General features: G+C 41.0%; 1 protein-coding gene and 1 non-coding gene across 7 annotated transcripts in view; both read right to left on the bottom strand.

Moving 5' to 3' along the window:
- Positions 1 to 9,636, bottom strand: part of HTR7 (5-hydroxytryptamine receptor 7) — a 330,604-nt gene extending 320,968 nt beyond the window's left edge. For all 6 annotated transcript variants that reach the window (XR_008378789.1, XR_008378790.1, XM_053583891.1 and 3 more), the window contains exon 1: positions 8,960 to 9,636. Coding sequence is in view for 4 of the 6 variants with exons in the window: in XM_053583891.1 (XP_053439866.1) it covers positions 8,960 to 9,507 (548 nt within the window). In the remaining 2 variants the exon portion in view is untranslated. The remainder of the gene's footprint in view (positions 1 to 8,959) is intronic.
- On the bottom strand, positions 7,064 to 7,125 carry LOC128582822 (U7 small nuclear RNA). Its single transcript, XR_008379252.1, has one exon. It is a non-coding gene; the product is annotated as a U7 small nuclear RNA (small nuclear RNA).
- Positions 9,637 to 20,488: the final 10,852 nt, after the last annotated feature.

The raw sequence follows: 20,488 nt of genomic DNA on the forward strand, positions 1-20,488 counted from the left end.
CCTTCCTCTCATTTTCCCCTAGCAGAGCTAGAAGAGGAGTCTATCAATTCTTAAAATACATAAAAGCTGAATATTAATTTTAGAGATAAGCAAGGATGACTACCTTCAAAGAGGAAAGCAATCCATAGAGGCTAGAATGCACCCTTCACTGCTGATCACAGCAAAATTAAGATCAAAAGCAGAACTCGAATCATTGAAGGCAATGAGTCATAGTACCTGGCAAAGAAGGCTTCCGCCAGATACCAGTCAGGACTAAAGATTATGGCTCTTGCAAATGAGGTACATGAGTTTCTGTAATCATGAACAACCCAAAGATGGCCCCTGCCTTCATACATGAAGCTAAAAACTAGTAGTTGTTGCTAGCATTAAAATAATAACTACATCTCCTCAGATTAATCCTACACCTGACGTAAATCCAAATTGACCTCATAAGATATCACCAAATAAATACTGTTGTCCCTTTTATTATAAAACAAAATACATACACAGGTAAGTGCCTAAAATATGCATGGACACATCAACAGTAATTTTAAAGATCAGCCCCTATGTAATTACCTCTCCAGTCAGCAAAGAACAAAGCCAAGTGCAGTGGCTCATGCCTGTAATCCTAGTACCTTGGGAGGCCAAGCTGGAAGGTCTGCTTGAGCCCAGGAGTTTCAGATTATTCTAAGCAACAGAGGAAGACCCTGTCTCCACAAAAAAATAGAAAACTTAGATGGATGTAGTGGTGTGCACTGTAGTCCCAGCCACTTGGGAAGCTGAGGCAGGTGGATCCCTTGAGCCCATGACTTTGAGATTACACAGAGTTATGATGATGCCACTACACTCTAGCCTGGACAATAGAGGGAGAACCTATCAGGAAAGGGAATGGAGAGGACAAGGGAGGGGAGGGAGAGGAGGGGAGGGGAGAGGAGAGGAAGGGGAGGGAAGGGAGAGCAGAAAAGAGAGAAGAAAAGAGAATTACACTACCTCAGAAGCATCCCTCTCTGATCACCATCTCCATCCCATCTAGAAGTAATTACTATACCTGTTCTTATGACATACATTTCCTTTTCTTCATGATATTAACACTTATGTATGTCCCTTAACAATGTTTTTGTCTATTTCAAATTTTTATATAATGAAATCACTATCCATTTGTATTTGTTTATACTTCTGCTCAGCATTGTTTGTAAACCCAAATTATTTATCAGTGAAATATGACATCTGAACTAATATGAGATCTCAAATCTGATTTAAAATAATGAGAGCAGAGAGGAATTGCAAAGGATATGTTGAATAAATTGGCCATAAACATATCATTATAGAAGCTGGATAATAGCTACATCAGGTTCATTATACTCTGGACTTTTAAATATGTTTCAAAATTTTAATACGGAAAAAATTGTTCAAATTACTTTATAAGACTCATTTGGTTGCTGCATTTAGTTATAATTTGTTCATTTTCATTGCTGTATCACAATAGTTCTTCTCTAAGTAAGGTCCAAAGATAAGAAGTATCAGATCACCTAAAAATGCATTTGAAATGAAAATTCTCAGGCCCTACCCAAGGCTTACATAATTAGAAACTCTTCAGGTAAGGCCTGGCTATTGGTGTTTTAATAAGCTCTCCAAGTAGTTCTGATACACATTCAAATCTGATGAGCACTCCTGAATAGTATTCATTCTATTGTGTGAATATACCACAATTTATTTATCCATCCTACTATTGATATGCATATGTAGTATTTCAAGTTTTGAGATTTCAAGTTTGTGAATATTCTTATGGAAATCTTGGGTGTGGCTCGGCACCCATAGGGCACCAGCCACATACACTGAAGCTGGAGGGTTCAAAACCAGCCCGGGCCAGCTAAACAACAATGACAACTGCAACAAAAAATAGCCAGGCATTATGGCGGGTCCCTGTAGTCCCAGCTACAAGAGAGAGACAAGAGAATCCCTTAAACCCAGGAGTTTGAGGTTGCTGTGAGCTGTGACGCCATAGCACTCTACTGAGGGCAACATAATGAAACTCTGTCTCAAAAAAAGAAATCTTGGGTGATAAGCGTCTCTGTGTTACAGACTGAGTGATGAAATAATAGAGCCAGAGGGTATATGCATCTTTAACATTACATGATAATGCCAAACTATTTTCAAAATGTTTCACCAATTTGCAATCCCACTAGTAACACATAAAACTTCTCTTTGTTCTACATCAGTGATTTTCAACCAGTGTGCCATGAAAGAATCTTAAGTGTGCCACAAAAATATTTAAAGATCATTAATTGAATTATTTTTGAAAGACGTACAAAGCACAGTAAGCATACTCCTTTTTTTTACTCTTTTTTTGTATCAACATAATTTAAGCATGCCACAGAAGTTTAACTATAGGTTCAAGTGTGCCATGAGATTAAAAAAGTTGAAAAACTCTACATCCTCAACAACACTTAGTAGTTTTCAGACATTTTTAATTATTGCCAGTCTAGAGGGTTAAACACCTTTATGCTTTCCAACTTGGAACCAAAGAAATACATATTAGGGGCCCAAGCACAGTAGCTCACATCTATAATCCTAGCACTCTGGGAGGCCTAAAGAGGAATATACCTTGAGGCCAAAAGTTCAAAACCAGCCTGAGTGGTTTCTATTTTCTACCAAAAATAGAAAAATTATCCAGGCGTGGTAACATGTACCTGTAGTCCCAGCTATTTGGGAGGCTGAGGCAGGAGGACTACTTGACCCCAGGAATTTGAGGTTGCAGTGAGCTATGATGATGCCACTACACTCTAGCCTGGGAGACAGAGAGACACTGTCTCAAAACAAGAGAAAATGTGAAGGGGGTTAGAAATACATGTTAGGGAACAGAGCTTTAGATATGAAATTCATAGTTTCACAAATATATTAGTTGGGTTTTCATGAAGGGGAATGGACATAGGAAAGAGTTTTTGTTAAGACTGAGAAACTAAAAAACGTTGATATGACTGGAATGTGGGGAACAAGACACAAAGTGGTACAAGTCAAGTGAGGTAGGCCAGTGCAGTGGCTCATACCTGTAATCCTAGCACTCTGGGAGGCTGAGGCAGGTGGACTCTCTGAGCTCACAGGTTCGAGACTAACCCAAGCAAGAGCAAGCCCTCATCTCTAAAAATAGCTGGGCATTGTGGTGGGCACCTGTAGTGCCAGCTACTTGGGAGGCTGAGGCAAAAGAATCGCTAGAGTCCAAGAGTTTGAGGTTGCTGTGAGTTAAAGCCGTGGCACTCTACCCAGGGTGACAAAGCAAGACTATCTCAAAAAAAAAAAAACCCAAGTTGAGTGAGGTAGAGACGAATCATGGACATCGTGCATGTGCTAAAGAGGTTGCATTATATCACAAGTGAAATAAAAAGCCAATGAAAGGTTTTAAGCAGGAAATTTACATGATCAAATTTCTAGATTAGTATATATGTATTGAAAACATTTCAGGCATATATCCACTTCTGGCAATGATGCAGTTGTTTAATGCTTCTCCAAGGGTCCTCAAACCACGGCCTGCAGGCCACATGCAGCGGTGTGATTGTATTTGTTCCCGTTTTACTTTTTTACTTCAAAATAAGATATGTGCAGTGTGCATAGAAATTTGTTCACAGTTTTTTTTTTTAAACTATAGTCCAGCCCTCTAATGGTCTGAGGGACAGTGAACGGCCCTTTGTTTAAAAAGTTTAAGGGGCGGCGCCTGTGGTTCAGTGAGCAGGGCGCCGGCCCCATATGCTGAGGGTGGCGGGTTCAAGCCCAGCCCCGGCCAAACTGCAACAAAAAAATAGCCGGGCGTTGTGGCGGGCGTCTGTAGTCCCAGCTACTCGGGAGGCTGAGGCAGGAGAATCGCCTAAGCCCAGGAGTTGGAGGTTGCTGTGAGCTGTGTGATGCCACGACACTCTACCGAAGGCAGTAAAGTGAAACTCTGTCTCTACAAAAAAAAAAAAAGTTTAAGGACCCCTGCCAGACCAATGCTTTTGTTGAGAACAACTAAAAAAGTTGAATAAAGAAAGCACAAATACATACATACTCACACATGTACATTTTCTTAAGGATATTATAGAACTATTGAGACAACCAGGAGTTAAGGGGACAAAATATGGAAGAAGACAGAACCATAGAGATGTGAGTCAAAATTCTACTCACTCTCCTCCCTTGGGGCATTTGCCTAAACTAGGAAAGGAGAAAGAGGGCTAAGGATACAGAGAATAGCCTCAGTAGAGTTGCCATCAGGAAGCAAAGACACGACAAGAACTTCTGACAGTCTCTTAGGGATAGATAGAACAAACTTAGTGGTGTGAGAGGCCAAGATCCTAGTGAAAGAAACAACAGAAAACTAAGCCCAGCATGTGTCTGGTATTTCCCTTAAAATATTTGCTGAATTCTGAAACTGTATAAGGAGACTAAGAAATCATGAAGAAAACTCCCAAAAGGTTTTGAGTGAGAGTTTTGACAAAAGTTAAAGTTCTGAACTAGCCAGGCGGGAAGGGCACTGAGAACACCCCAGGCTCACAGCTGAAATCTCAAGAAGGCTACACCCCAGAAAGAGGCATCTGCCAGGGGCAGAGCTTCATCAGAACTAAAATGTAGCCTACATTTAGCTCAGTCCCTAATTGGATTAACACAATCAGTCCTCCACTACGCCTGCTTAGTAGCAATTTTCTCTGAAAGAAAATAACATCATCCACAACATCTAAAATTTTTCATACAAAATGATGAGTACACAGTCCAAATTTGCCAAGCATGCCAAGACATAGACCAAAAATCAAGAGGGGGGGAAACAGATACCCAAAGAAACCACAAGTGACTCAGATATTGATGTTAGGAGACAAAGAGTCTAACAATGACTAATACAATCAAAACATTACAAGATGAAAAAACTAGATGAAAAGGTAGAGAATTTCGCCAGAGTATTAGTTTTTTTTTTGTTTGTTTTCTGTTTTTTTTTTTTGAGGCAGAGTCTCACTATGTCACCCTGGGTAGAATGCCGTTACATCACAGCTCACAGCAACCTCAAACTCTTGGGCTTAACAGATTCTCTTGCCTCAGCCTCCAAGTAGCTGGGACTACAGGCTCCTGCTACAACACCTGGCAATTCTTTTGTTGTAGTTGTCATTGTTGTTCAGTTGGCCTGGGCCAGATTCAAAACCACCAGCCCCGGTGTATGTGGCCAGTGCTATAACCACTGTGGTACGGGCGCCAAGCCAAGTATTAGAATTTTTAAAAGAACAAATGGACTGTAAAATATTATCACTGAAATTAAAAATACTCAATAGATAACACTGAACAGATTAGACATACCAGAAGAGACAATTAATAAATTGGAAGGCAGGTCAAAAATCTTTCAAAACTGAAACACAGAGGAAAAAAAAAAGGAAAATGGAAAATATAGAAAATACTGTAATAGATGTGTAATACAGTAAAAAGGACTAAAATACATATGTAAAGGCTTGACAATTAAGTTCACAAATTCATCCTAGAAAAAGTGCTACCTATCTCACTGCTGAATTTCCCTATGGTCACCTTCAAAGTGACCAACACCAGCTATGCACCAACACCAGCAGCACCTACTGCCCACTTCAAAGCAATTTGGGAATTCTTTTCCTGGAATAACCATAAGACCTGTAGTCATACAGACCCTGACAATTAAGTTCAGGGTGCACTTATGTTGGCAGCACTGTACAAACAACTCAGTAAGATTTCATAACCTTGGTGTATCAGAGTCTCCTAGCTATGTTCATGTCAATGTGTGGTGGTGTCTTGGTGAGCAGTGTTCATTATTGTTATGTGTTTTTGTGTGCCGTCTGATGACAGCTTTGATGGCCATTCCATTCCAGAAAAAAGAGTTCCAAAATTGCTTTGAAGGGTGGATTAAATGCTGGCATTGGTGCCTAGCTTCCCAAGGGAAGTACTTCAAAGGTAACCATAGTGATTTTCAGCAAGGAGACATGTAACACATTTTCTAGGATGAGCTCAGGAACTTAATTGTCAGACCTTGTATTTGGAGACACAGAAGAGAGAAAGAATTGAACAGTAATCACAGTATTTGAGGAGATAAGAGAAAACTAATTAAACATATCAAATACAAATACAAAAATCATTAGAAACCTCAAATAGGGTTAACAGTACCTAAGCAACAAAAAAATCATAAAGCCACACCTAGAAACATCACAGAAAAACTAATAAAAACTAAAGACAAAGACAAAATGCTAAAAGTAACCAGAGGGGGGGGAAAAGACACATTATCCTCAATAGAATAATAATAATGTTTGGCTAATGGCTGGTTTTTTCAACAGAAATGATGAAAGTCTAAAGACAATGAAATAATGTTATATTTAAAGTGTTAGTTTAAAAAAACAAAATAAAAGGAAGTGTTAGAAAAAACTCTGAAAATACAGAATTCCTTATTCAGTGAAAACAGCATTCAAAAATGAAGGTAAAACCGGGTGGCGCCTGTGGCTCAAGGAGTAGGGCGCCGGTCCCATATGCCGGAGGTGGTGGGTTCAAACCCAGCCCTGGCCAAAAAAAATGAAGGTAAAACATTTACAGACAAGAACCGAAAGGTTTTTTCACCAACAAATCCTCACTGAAAAAATAATGCAAATAGGATTTAATAGGACAGAGAAAATGATCAAGATTGATAGTCTGTATAAAAAGTACACATTTAAAAGATGGCAAGTAAAAAAATCTGTATAAAAGCTATTTAAAAAATGACAAAAACATACGCATTTATAGTCTGGCCATGGCAACAGGACTTTGGAGAGGGTACTCGCTATACATAGCAAGTATATACATGAATTATAAGCACAGAAATCTGACTGCTCAGCCAGCCAAAACTAAGCATCTTGTGTGAAGGGAGTCCTTTTAAGTGGAACTTAGAGTAATAAAACAAAAAAACAATTTATGCTGCAAGCAATAAATTTATAACCATATTTAAAATTTCATAATTGATCAATGATAAATAAACAGCACATTTGTCTTCTAAGACAGCCAGTGCTTCTGTTATTTTGGGGACATTAATGCTTATCTGAGATCACACTGTGATTCCTGTACATGAACTAAAGACAGTTCTTGGGGGGATTTTCTGGCAAGGATCAGAAAACCTGCTAGACTAATTCTAAAAGAACAGTAACACTGGATTATCAGTTTTTCAATTGCCTATTTTATTGTCCTAAGCAATTCTTAGCTAGCCAACAATCTGCCTTTTAAAAAGATAACTCCTGAGTGAAACAAGGCAGACAACATATATCTCAAAAGTATAGAGCCAAGATTTTAGGCCTAAATACTGTACTAGAATTTGCTCATTACAAAGGTAGGGAAGGGAGTTGTATTTAAAGTCCTATTAAGACAAGATGGCCAGGAAAAGTACCCTAAACAAAGTTAATACTTATCAAGTAAATTTAGAACAATGCTAAGAGTTTCAAGTGATTCCAGTTTTTGTTGTCCTAACTACAGTAATTCAGAATTTCAGTTGCCAGCTTTGGTGCTAATATTCTCACGTAGGGAGTTCGTGCTGTGTTCTTGAAATAATTCCCTGTTTGCTGTCAGAAGCTCCTACCAGGTCATAGAAAATGGCAGGATCAATTTTTTTTAAAGTGATTTAAATCATTAAATAAATGGAGATACAATTTATTTCTTTTTCTTGAAGTCATTCCCTTTCCTATCATTCCCTTTCTTTACTAATTATAAACCCTGGTCAAGCAGTAAAATAGCAGCACATTTTAAACATCAACAAACCACAAATAGCTGTGTTTTCAAAGAGAAAAAAAGGAAAATCTCAGTTTCATGCTACCATCCTTTGAGGCATTGTCATTTTAAGTGCCAAAGGTATCAATTATTTCTCTTATACTGAAAGGTCTACTCATTTAAAGGTTCTGTAGATCCACTAAGAAAATAAGCAACCACTTCTCTGTATCATTAAAAACAACAGGACACTAGTTTCTGTGCTGGTTTTTAAACACCAACAAAATTTTTTACTGTGAATATTAAGGTTTGCTGTTTCAATTTCAATTGAAACAGAGTTGTTCTATGGTCAAAGCGCCTTGAGACCATACTTCAGGTTGTCACTTACGTGATATTTCTAGAGCCAAAGACTAGACATTTCGAAACTCGGGAATCTCCATTTCAAAATTTCCTGGGGTGGGATGGGGATGGGGCTGGAGGGGTCTCCTAGTCCAACACGAGGCAGGACCATTTTTCCCCCAGCCAACCCTAATAGACGGTCAGACTGTTTCAATTACTCCACTGGGGGTGTTCTCAAGAGACGATCCCCAAGGAACACGATAAAAGGCTAGCACCGACTATTCAAACAGCGAGAAAGGCTTGCCAAATACCGACAGCGTTGCCTAACAGTAAAAAGCAGACTTCCGGGTAGGGCGCCGGTCCCATATGCCGGAGGTGGCGGGTTCAAGCCCAGCCCCGGCCAAAAATAAATAAAAAAAAAAAAAAAGCAGACTTCCACAAAAACGCGATGCGGAATTAGCAAGCATGAAGGTGTAATGTTTACGACATGTACACCTCAGTTCAGGAACCCTCCAAAGTCCTTCCATGGGCCTAGGGTATAACTAGCACTACTGGGAAAGCCAGGTGTCTTTTCTCTGATTTCTTAAAGAAATGACTTAAGAATCACAGCAAGGGTCTGTCAAGTCAGACAGCATCAAATCCCTTCGTTCCGAAAACCAACCCAGAGGACACTTAGTGGAACCGCTAAAACTTAAACTACTTTAACTTCTTAAAACCGTCACTACAGTAAACCAGAACATTTCGGCTTTTTCTTTTAATGATGTATATGGGCTATGCTGTAATTGAAGTTTGGCTGGTGTAGGATTGATGTGTGGGGGTTGTTCCAAGCGCAGCCCTTCATCCCGCCGTGGAGTCTGGCTTGATCCTCCCAGCAAAGGCGAGCGCGGGGGGGCTGAGCTGCCAGCAACATCCCCAGCCGGACCCCAGGACGGGGCGGCCCGGCCCTTACCTGTCGATGCTGATCACGCACAGGGTCATGATCGAGGCTGTGCAGCACATGACGTCCATGGCGATGAAGACGTTGCAGAAGAAGTGGCCAAAGATCCACTTGCCCCCGATGAGGTCCGTGACGCTGACAAAGGGCATGACCGCTACGGCCACAGAGAGGTCGGCCAGCGCCAGGGATACGATCAGGTAGTTGGAGGGCTGCCGCAGCTTCTTGACGAAGCACACAGAGATCACCACCAGGCAGTTGCCGGCGATCGTCAGCAGCGTGATGAGCGTCAGGATGGAGCCGATCACAACTTTCTCGGCTCTGCCGTAGTTGATCTGCTCCCCGCAACCGGAGGCATTGTCCGGGGTCGCGTCCCAGGTGGGCGCCGGGCTGGCGGTCACCTCCGGGAGCCCGCTCAGCAGGTGCGGCGCCCAGGAGCCCAAGACGGAGTCGGCGCCACCGTCGGGGCTCAGTTCCGGCAGCCCGCGCCCCACCTCTGGCAGGAGCAAAGAGCGAAGGTGCCCGTAGAGGTCCGGGCGGCCGCTGCTGTTAACGTCCATCATCGCGCCACTGTGCGCCGCTGCCCATGGAGCCGGCGCCCCCGCCACGCGCTCCGGCTGCCGGCCCCCGGGCTTCACCTCGCCGGTTCTGCTCCTCCGCCCGGCCCAACCATGGGGCCCACGCCGGCCGCTGGGGGGAGCCCGGCTCCTCTTCGGGACCCTGCACGCCCCGGACCCCTAAGCCGCCGCGGGGGAACGCGATGGCGCGGCGCGCCGGGACTCCCTGCGGGAGGAGCCTCGGCACCCGACGGACGCCCGGGACGCGCGGGCCGAGCTCGGCTGACAGCCCCGCAGCCTGCAGCAGCCGCACGGCTCGCCAGCGAGCGCCCGGCGGCGGTGGCAGAAGTTGCGGAGTGTGCCCCGCCCCTCGTGTCCGCCGCCGCCGCCGCTTCCCTGCGGCAGCCGCGCCGCGTCCCCGCCGCCGCCGCCTCCGGCCGCTTCCCGCGCCCTCGCGCTCCCGGGACCGGCTCTTGGAGCTGGGCAGGGAACGCCGCCTCTCCCGCTCCTCCCCACTCTGCGGGGGGCGGCGCTGCACGCGCCTCCCGGGATCCCGAGTCGGTTCGCTCCGGGATCTTTCCTTGCCGCAGGAGACTCAGACCGCCTCCAGCAGACCCCAACAGCCCACAGTAGTAAACGACAATTTGGTGGGGGCTTTTTCCTTTTGTTATGAAGACTAGCGAGCAAGAGGATGTTAGGACTCCCAACGAAATGAAGAACCTTGAGGGGGAATTTTTTTTTCTTGATTAAAAAAAGCCTGTTCGGATACTACACTAAGCAACAAATAGATACTTCCGTTTCCTATTTTGACCTCTTATGGGAGAAAGAGAAAATGGTAAAGGAGAAACAGCCGTATGGGATGGAGATGGGCGCTCAGAGGAGAGGAAGGGCTGCCTTAAGACCTTGGCCCCGAGCAGGAGCAAGGTGCTCCACGAGGCCTTGGTGGGTGGGGGGATTAAACCCTTTCGGACTAACCCTCCTCACCCTCCAGGCATTTGGAAACAGGCCTCTCAGCTCTGAAAATAGATCCTGTCTGACTGTATATTTAGACTTCAAAGCCTAATACGGTATATCTAAATGAAGGTAAATTTTCCCGTGGCATTTTGGACTCTTACACATAAGAAAAGGCGGATTATAATATTCTGCAGAAGAATCCTGGGGGTGTGTGTTGATTTAATACTTTATTGCCTAAAATTCCCCTTGGTAGTCAAACCCCTGTCAGAGTGGCTGATTTTTATTATTTGTAAGACTTGCTTAAATTTCATTTCGTTTAAAGGTTTTACTGGAAGCCAAAAGAGACTTCTTTAGTTTAAGGACGCTAAAAATAATCAAGTTTGTTTCCTTCTCTAGTTAGGCCCTCGCGGATTATAAATAAGAGGAAAAGGAACAAAAATCTCAAAATATATTGATCTGAGTGTTGAATAGTACTTTGATTTTTCCAGGTGGGTATTAGCCCATTTTTCCCAGATAAGGAAACACAGTTGTTATTACAATCAGCTGGTAAGTAATAGTACCCTGTTTCCCCGAAAATAAGACATCCTCCGAAATTAAGATCTACTTACAGGAAAGATAAGACGTCCCCTGAAAATAAGACCTAGCACATCTTTGGGAGCACACCTTAAAATAAGACACTGTCTTATTTTGGGGAAAACAGGGTATGTTTCCAAACCTGGAAACAAACAAACCAAGCCCTTTCTTCCCCCTACACATTCAACAACACCAGCAACAACAAAAAGTTAAATGGGGGGAAAAAATCTTTAGGATTGGCCTATGTTTGCCTTTCTTTTACTGTGATCACCATTTGAGAGTCTCTCCTCTGCCTGGGATAAGCAAAATAATCCATGGACTCAAGAAAAGTGGAAGATGATATCTTGGCCACAAAGCAATATTATTTAATAGTTAAAAAAGATACATGAGAAAACTTCTTCAGCCATACTGTAACAGAGAAAATGGCCTGAAAAGAAAAATATTAAAAATGTTTTCTGTCTCTTTAAAATCCCTTACCCTTTTTCAGAACCAAAATCTACATCCCTGACTCAGGCCAGTGGTCAGAAAGGACAGGGGAGTAGCCTCTGTTCTTTGTGTCACAGAGATGGGATGAATCTAGGTAGGGGTCATGAGATTTTTATAGCCAAAGATGGGATTATCAGAACCATTCCACTTTAAAAGCTCTGTCCTTCTTTCTGCTCAGAAGCCGATGTATGTGCTTTAAGATAGGAGTCTGCCAGCCTCCTCATTTGCAGGCAAATTAATAAACTTCCAGTTCCTCTCTAACCACTTCTCCTCATTAAGGCCTAAGAGACAAATGCTGAACTTCTGGTATCATTATTTATATTAGCATTATAGTTCCCCCTTATCCTCATTTTCACTTCCCTTGGTTTCTGTTAGCTGTAGTCAGTGGAAATCTGAAAATATTAAATAGAAAATTCCAGAAATAAACATTCCTAAGTTTTAAATCGCACACCATTCTGAGTAGCATGATGAAATCTCTCTGTCCTACTCAGCATTTGAATCATCCCTTTATCCAGCAGTATATATATGCTACCCTCCTGTTAAGTCAGTAGCCACTTCCGTTACCAGCTCAAAAAAACATAGTATATATACAGAAACCAGTGCTGTCCCAGGTTTCAGACATCCACTGGGGGGCTTAGAACATTTCTCCCTAGGATAAGGGAGTACTGATGTATTAGACATAGCGTCAGATAAAAGAAAAATAGTTTGTAGCCTAGAAGGCATCTAAGAAACCATTTTTCCACCTTTTAATGCACAGGAGGAAATAGAAGCTGGGAAAAGTTTAATAACTTGTCCAAGATCATACACGAATACATTAAAATGTCTCCATCTTTGGCTTTGAGGTTTAGAATTATCTTAAGGCCTCTATAAATTCTCTAAGGAATTACATTTTCCAAGATACTTTTGACTTTTCTCATGTTAACTTATTTTAATTCACCTTGACTTTTATCATTTTTTCCCCTTGAACACCCTAATCAGTTCAGCTTAAATATTCTGTCTTGGCTCTTTTAAATAATATTCCACATTAATGTATTACACAAAGATTTTGAAGAAAAGTAATTTGTTTTTTATTTAAATTGCCAGTCAATATAATTTACTACATATACTCTCTAGCCCTTACTTAGCGCACTTATATTTCACTGAAGCTTCCGCTTTTTTGCTTTTGTTTTAGTCCCTTCAGGACGCTTATAATAAAAATACCACAGACAATGGGTTTAACCACAAACATTAATTTCTCACAATTCTGAAGGCTGACCAGACCAAGACCAAGATATCAAAAGATTCAGTATCTATCGAGGGCCACTTCTTGGTTTATAGATAGCCATCTCCCTGGGTCCTCACTTGGCCAATAGGGGTGAGTGAGCTCTATGGGGGTCCTTTGTAGGGGGACATTCACTCCCCTTCATGAAGGCTTGCCTTTATTACCTAATTACCTCCCAAAGGCCCCACCTGATATGATCACATTGGGCAGAAGGATTTCAACATATGAATTTTGGGAGGAAACACTGTTTGGTCTGTAGCAACTTTTAAATGTGACATACAAACACACCAAATAGTCATCAGAATGCTATGCTTAAAATTACTTCCTCTTCCATTGTCAGCATAGCATTGGGCCCAAACTCCCCTTTGTACAGAGCAGTCACCTTCTTTATATTACCCATAGTGATGGCTGAGTGTATTTCCTAAGAGCTGCTAGGTTTTTAATTTATAAGCTGTCACAATGCATAAACATAGTTATTGGAAATCTCGGCTTCTGCAGCATTACCTTGCTTATGTTGAGTTTAAATTTCATCTATCATTGCATGATTCCAAAATCCTGACAGAACAATCTGGAATTCTTTCAGTTTCTCTCTATCCTTCACTAACAAATAGTTGTATCTTCATAAAAATGCTAAAATCTTATATATACTTTTCTGTAATTTTCTCACAAAGAAATCTAAAGATACAGCTTCATGTAATATTCATACAACACCTAAACATTCATGCAAATGAATGTTTGTCTTGCCCTTGCTTTCCTGGTGTTTTAAAAGCCATATCAAGGTATTGCTTCCTTCACCCCTCCCCCTGCCCACCCACTCTTTGGCAGTTATCCTGCAGATAGGTGAAGTGTTGGCATCTAAATCAAATCCTGTCTACAGTTTTTATCCCTTTTCTCTCTTTCATTAAAAAAAAACCACCCTTCTGCTTTAAAAAGTACCAATTCTTGTCTAGACTCACGTTGCCTATAGCAGCATTCTCATAAAATTGTCAGCGAGGGCACCCAAGAATATGGCTTTCTGATGTTTCCAACTGGCAATCTCCTACTCTCAAAACTGCTCTGGGGGAGTACAGAAAAGCGGCAGAGTTCTCCAGCATGAATTATTGCCTTTTTATAAGCCCTTCTTCCCTCTAGGTACTCATCGAGCTCATCTATATGCATATGCTTAATCTCATCCATGTAGACTCACACACACCCATACATAGGATGTAAGTTTAGGATACTTTATTTTACCATAAACCAACATACTCTGACAATCTACATTTAAGAAGCACAAGTCGGCCACGCACAGTGGCTCGCACCTAACACTCTAGGAGGCTGAGTTAGAGTGTAGTGGTATCATCATAGCTCACTACAAGCTCAAATTCCTGGGCTAAAGTGATCCTTCTGCCTCAGTCTCCCAAGCAGCTGAGACTACAGGCATGTGACACCATGCCTAACTAATTTTTCTATTTCTTTGTAGAGATGGGGTTATTACTCTTGGTCAGGCTGCTCTTGAACTGCTGGCCTCAAGCAACTCTCCCAGCTTGGTCTCCTAAAATGCTAAAATTATAGTCATGAGCCACCATCCCCTGCCCTGTGTTATCTCTTAAAGCTGACTTTGAAAATGTTATGTTTTTTTCCTTTGGTTCTTTCCATTTAGAAAATGTTAATTCTTGGCTCGGGGCCCATAGCTCAGGGCGCCAGCCACAAGCACCGAGGCTGGTGGGTTCAAGCCCAGCCCAGACCTGCTAAATAACAATAACAACTGCAACCAAAAATAGCCGGGCATTGTGGCGGGCGCCCGTAGTCCCAGCTAGTCAGGAGGCTGAGGCAAGAGAATCGCTTAAGCCTAAGAGTTTGAGGTTGCTGTGAGCTGTGACACTATAGCACTCTACTGAAGGTGACATAGTGACACTGTCTCAAAAAAAAAGAAAAAGAAAATGTTAATTCTTTTTACAAAATCAATATAACCTTTAAAAAATTTTCCTTCAAACAAGATAAATATAAAATCAGAAAATAGGTACACAGCTAAGAGCACTTAATTATTTTATTGATTTTCAATATTTTCTTAACCTCATCTGTTTTTGAAATATAAGTGGTACACACATACCCCCTAGTGGGGAATCTATTCAGCAATACAAATTCCACAGAAAGAACTTCCCTGGAAAGCTTTTGTGAAAGAACAAATTAGACATTGTCAGCTCTCACAGTCTGAACCTGAACAACTTTTAATGAAAAGAAAAATTAAGTTCCTTAATTTAAAAAACAAAACCAACATTTTGTTAATTAAATCAGCATTAATTATCATCTAATGCTGAGGTCCCCAAGGCCACTTGCAGTCCCTTGCCTGTTAGGAAGGAGTACTTACAACATCACCACTTGAGCTCCACCTTTTGTCCCATCCAGCCCCCTCACCCCCTATCCATGGAAAAATTGTCTTCCATGAAATGGGTCCCTGGTGTCAAAAAGCTTGAGGGCTGCTGAAATGCATACCAGGAATTGTTTTAGGAGTTCTTTTATAAAAGAATATGTTACTTTGAGATCCTACTGGACATTTAAGTGAAGAGAAATCACAAAAACTGAAAAGGAGAGGCCAGTGAATCAGAAGGAGAATAAGGAGAAAGTGGATATTTAAAATTCAGGGAAGAAAATGTTTTAAGTAAGAGAAATTGGGCGACTGAGTCAACTGTCAAGGGAGGCAACAACTATTTCATTGGAGTGGTAGGGATAAAAGCAAATTGGAATGATTCAAGAGGCGAGAAGGGAGAACACAGCAACTCAGAGGGCAATTTTTGGAGTAGTTTTACTTAAAAAGGTATCAAGCATGGGGCAAAAGCTAGATGGATATTTGGCATTTAAAGATAATCAAAATAGAAAGAAGGTTTTCATTGCAGATTTGATAGGGTGTATCTTATTCTACATTTCCTAATGAATTTAGAATTTTAGGAATCCTTCCATATTCTTTAAAATAATATTTGCAGTGAAAATCACCATTATGTTGGGGCAGCGCCTATGGCTCAGTCGGAAGGGCGCCGGCCCCATATACAGAGGGTAGCGGGTTCAAACCCGGCCCCAGCTGAACTGCAACCAAAAAATAGCTGGGCATTGTGGTGGGTGCCTGTAGTCCCAGCTACTCAGGAGGCTGAGGCAGGAGAATCGCTGAAGCCCAGGAGTTGGAAGTTGCTGTGAGCTATGTGATGCCACAGCACTCTACCGAGGGCTATAAACTGAAACTCTGTCTCTACAAAAAAAAAAAAAAAAAAAAAAATCACCATTATATTCATGTCCCTATTTCCAGGCAAAACTGTCCCCAATCCATTCCTTTAGTCATTCAGTAAACATGTACCAGCTAAATAATCCAAAAATGAAATTAAGAAAACAATTCAGTCTGGGGTGTGGTGGCTCACCCATGTAATCTCACACTCTGGGAGGCTGATTCAGGTGAATTGCTTGAGCTCAGGAATTTAAGACCAGCCTGGGCAAGAGTTAGACCCCATCTCTACTAAAAAGAGAAAAAAATAGCTGGGTGTTGTGGTGGGTGCCTCCCAGCAGCTTGGGAGGTGAAGGCAAGAGGACTGTTTGAGCCCAAGAGGTTGAGGGTGCTGTGAGCTATGTCACCCTCTACCTAGGGTGATAGAATGAGACTCTGTCTCAAGAAAAAATAAAGGGAAAGGGAAGGGGAAGGGAACAATTCAATTTACAGTACCATTAAAAACATAAAATAATTAGAAATAAGTTTTAATCAAGGAAGTGCAAGAGTTGTACACTGAAAATTACAAAATAGTGTTGAAAGATATTATAATAAATAAGACTTAAATTAATGGAAAGACATTCTATGCTTATGGTTTGTAAGACTTCACATTGTTAAGAAGTCAGTACTCTACATATTGAGCTATATTTTAAATACAATTTCTATTCAAACTGCAAGTCCTTCTTTTCCAAAAATGGATGAGCTGATTCTAAAATCCACACAGTATTACAAGGAACTCTGAATAGCTAGAACAATCTTGATAAAGACAGAGCCAGGGCAGCTCCTGTGGCTCAAAGGAGTAGGGCGCCAGCCCCCTATGCTGGAGGTGGTGGGTTCAAACCCAGCCCTGGCCAAAAAAACTGCAAAAAAAAAAAAAAAAAGAGCCAGAGAACTCACACATAGCAATTTCAAACTTTACTGCAAAGCTGCTGTAATCAAGCAGTGTGGTACCTATAGATCAATAAAATAGAATTGAGAGTCCAGAAATAAACCCAAATATCTATGATCAACTGACCTTTAGCAAGAGTGCCAAGACTGTTAATGGGGGAATAGTATTTTTAACAAATAAGCTGGCACAACTGAATACCTGTATGCTAAAGAATAAATTTGGGCTTCCATTTCATATTATATACAAAAATTAACTCAGAATGGGTCAGTTAGCTAAACATAAGACTCTTAGAAGAAAACAGTGTAATCTTCATCAGCTTGGATTAGGTAGTAGTTTCTTACTTTTTAAAAATTTTTTTTTTATTTTTTTTATTTTTGAGGCAGAGTCTCACTAATGTTGCCCTCAGTAAAGTGCCGCAGCGTCACAGCTCGCAGCAACCTCAAACTCCTGGGTTCAATCGATTCTCTTGCCTCAGCCTCCCAAGTAGCTGGGACCACAGGCACCTGCCACAACGCCTGGCTATTTTGTTGTTGTTGTTGTTGTTGTTGCAGTTGTCACTGTTGATTTCAGCTGGCCAGAGTCTCTGTGTATGTGGCCCTACCCACTGAGCCACAGGCACTGCCAAGGTAGTAGTTTCTTAAATACGACACCAAAGCAGAAGAATCAAAAGAAAAAAATTGACAAATTGGTCTTCATCAAAAGTAAAAACTTAGCACATCAAAGGACACTATTGAGAAAGTACAAAAACGACACAAATAGAGAAAATATTTGAAAATCATGTATCTGATTAAGAATTTAGTATCCAGAATTTGTGAAGAACTCTCACAACTCAATGATAAAACAATAAATAATTAAAAATGGATAAAGTACTTCAATGTAAGGCCAGGCTCGGTGGCCCATGCCTATAATCCTAGCACTCTGGGAGGCCAAGGCAGGTGGATTGCCTGAGCTCACAGATTGGAAACCAGCCTGAGCCAGAGCAAGACCTCGTCTCTAAAAATAGCCAGGCATTGTACTAGACACCTATAGTCTCAGCTACTTGGGAAGCTTAGGCAAGAGAATCGCTTAAGCCCAAGAGTTGGAGGTTGCTGTGAGCTATGACCTCATGGCACTCTAAAAGGGTGACAAAATGAGACTCTTGTCTTAAAACAAAACTTGAATTTAGACATTTCTTCAAAGCAGATAATAGGCAAAAATCACCGGAAAAGATGTTCATCATCATTAATCATTAGAGAAATTATACAATGAACACTTGCTACCCCTTCTGTATTTGAATTCCTGCATTTAAAATTTCTCCTCACATTCTTGCCAAGTCCCATACAAAAGCTCTATCCAAATGAACACTAGATATTCACATGGGGGAAAACTCTGTTTACCATTATCAGAGCCAGAATATAACTTTATTTCACATATAAATGAACATTAATTTTTTCACAATTGTAATATGTACAGAATTTTCCAGTGTAACCATTGAGTAAATAATAGAGGGAAAACAGTGCTTTGCTTTGCTTGGTACTCTAAGAGTTGGTTGGTATTATAAGAAAATTATAAGAATTTTTGCCCATTTGAGAAAATCACATCATTGTGGCAATACTATTTATGGTTTCTGAGTTGACAATACAGAACAATTGTGTCACTCTGCATAGCCACAGTTACATTCATGGTAATTCATACACACACACATAAAACCTATACCAGTATACACATATATATATAATCATCTAATACAGGACCCACAGGAACTGTATTAAAAGGTTGTGGCATTAGGAAGGTTGAGAACCACTGATCTAATACATATTATACAATATAGTTTAAATTAGTAGATATATTTTAAATATATATGTATATGTATACACAGTTATTTTGCCGTTACTTCAAAACATTACATATAGGCCAGCTGCAGTGGCTCACACCTGTAATCTCAGAACTTTGGAAGGTCAGGGGGAAGGAATTGCTTAAGGCCAGGAGTTCAAGACCAGCATGAGCAAGAGTGAGACTTATCTTTATGAAAAGTAGAAATATTACCTGGGCATGGTGGTATATACCTGTAGTCCCAGCTATTCAGGAGCTAAGACAAGAGGATTGCTTAAGCCCAGGAATTTGAGGTTGCAATGAACTATGATGATACCACAGCACTCTACCCCAGATGACAGAGCAAGACCCTATCTCAGAAAAGAAAAAATTAGGCCAGGCATGGTGGTTCACTCCTGTAATCCTAGCACTCTGGGAGGCCAAAGCAGGTGGATTGCTTGAGTTTGAGACCAGCCTGAGCAAGAGTGAGACCAGTCTCTACTAAAACAAATGAAAAACTAAGGCAAGAAGATCACCTGAGCCCAAGAGTTTGAGGTTGCTGTGAGCTATGACACCACAGCACTCTACCAAGGGCGACAAAGTGAGTCTAAAAAAAGAAAAAAAAATTACTTAGAAGTATTGACAATATTCAGTTATCTTGCCTTAAATCTGAACATTGGATTTGTGTATAGGCATCTATTATATTTCTGATATAATGATGGCCAGGCCTTAGCATACTTAAACTCATCTTTCCTCTTATGGGAAGAAGAGTTTATATTACAGTTAGAGAATTGCATACATTTTAAATTATTTCTGCAAGTTGTATTAAGCCTGAATTTCAAATCAGAATAGTAAAGGGAGTATTAAAAATATTTTATTTAGAAAAGGAGTCTGTGATCTTATACATTGAGAGACATGTTCTGTAACATAAAATACATTGTGCAAAGAATCTCTCCATGTTCAGAAGTATTTATACTTCTCCACAATGGTCTTTGGTTATGAAAATGAATAAAACTAAATACTGCTTCCAATTGGAGGATTCAAGGCTGAATTCTTTACTAAATACAGCAATACAAAATAATAATAGGTGGTGGCTCAATGCCTGTAATCCTGACACTCTGGGAGGCCAAGACAGGTGCTTGAGCTCAAGAGTTCAAGACCAGCCTGAGCAGCAAGACTCCATCTCTAAAAATAGCCAGGTGTTGTGGCCAGGAGCTTATAATCCTAGCTACTCAGGAGACTGAGACAAGAGGATCACTTGAGCCCAGGAGTTTGAGGTTGCTGTGAGCTATGACACCATGGCACTGTACCAGGGTGAGTAGAGTGAGACTCTGTCCAAAAAAAAAAAAAAAACACCCCCCCTTAATCCATAATAATAATCATAATAACAAAAAAATGTGCATTTCATTTTGGTTCCAAAAAAAGTGTGAAATCCCCAATCAAAATCCAATAAATGCTATTTTTTAAAAAAAATTGGCTATTTTTGGGCGGCGCCTGTGGCTCAAGGAGTAGGGCACCGGTCCCATATGCCGGAGGTGGCGGGTTCAAACCTAGCCCCGGCCAAAATAAAAAAAAAAAAAAAAAATTGGCTATTTTTTTATCTCAAGTTGTGTATTTTCTACTTAAAATGTAGTCCATAACATCATTTCTCAACCTTAGTACTATTGCCGTTTTGGGCCAGATAATCCTGTTACAGGGGATTGTCTTGTACGTGAAGGAGATTTTGCAGCATCCCTCACCTTCTACCAGAAGTATAACTCAAGTTGTGACAACTGAAGATGTTTCAGACATTAACAATCGTCTC

Source organism: Nycticebus coucang, chromosome 3 (assembly GCF_027406575.1).
Source record: "Nycticebus coucang isolate mNycCou1 chromosome 3, mNycCou1.pri, whole genome shotgun sequence".
Lineage (NCBI taxonomy): Eukaryota > Metazoa > Chordata > Mammalia > Primates > Lorisidae > Nycticebus > Nycticebus coucang.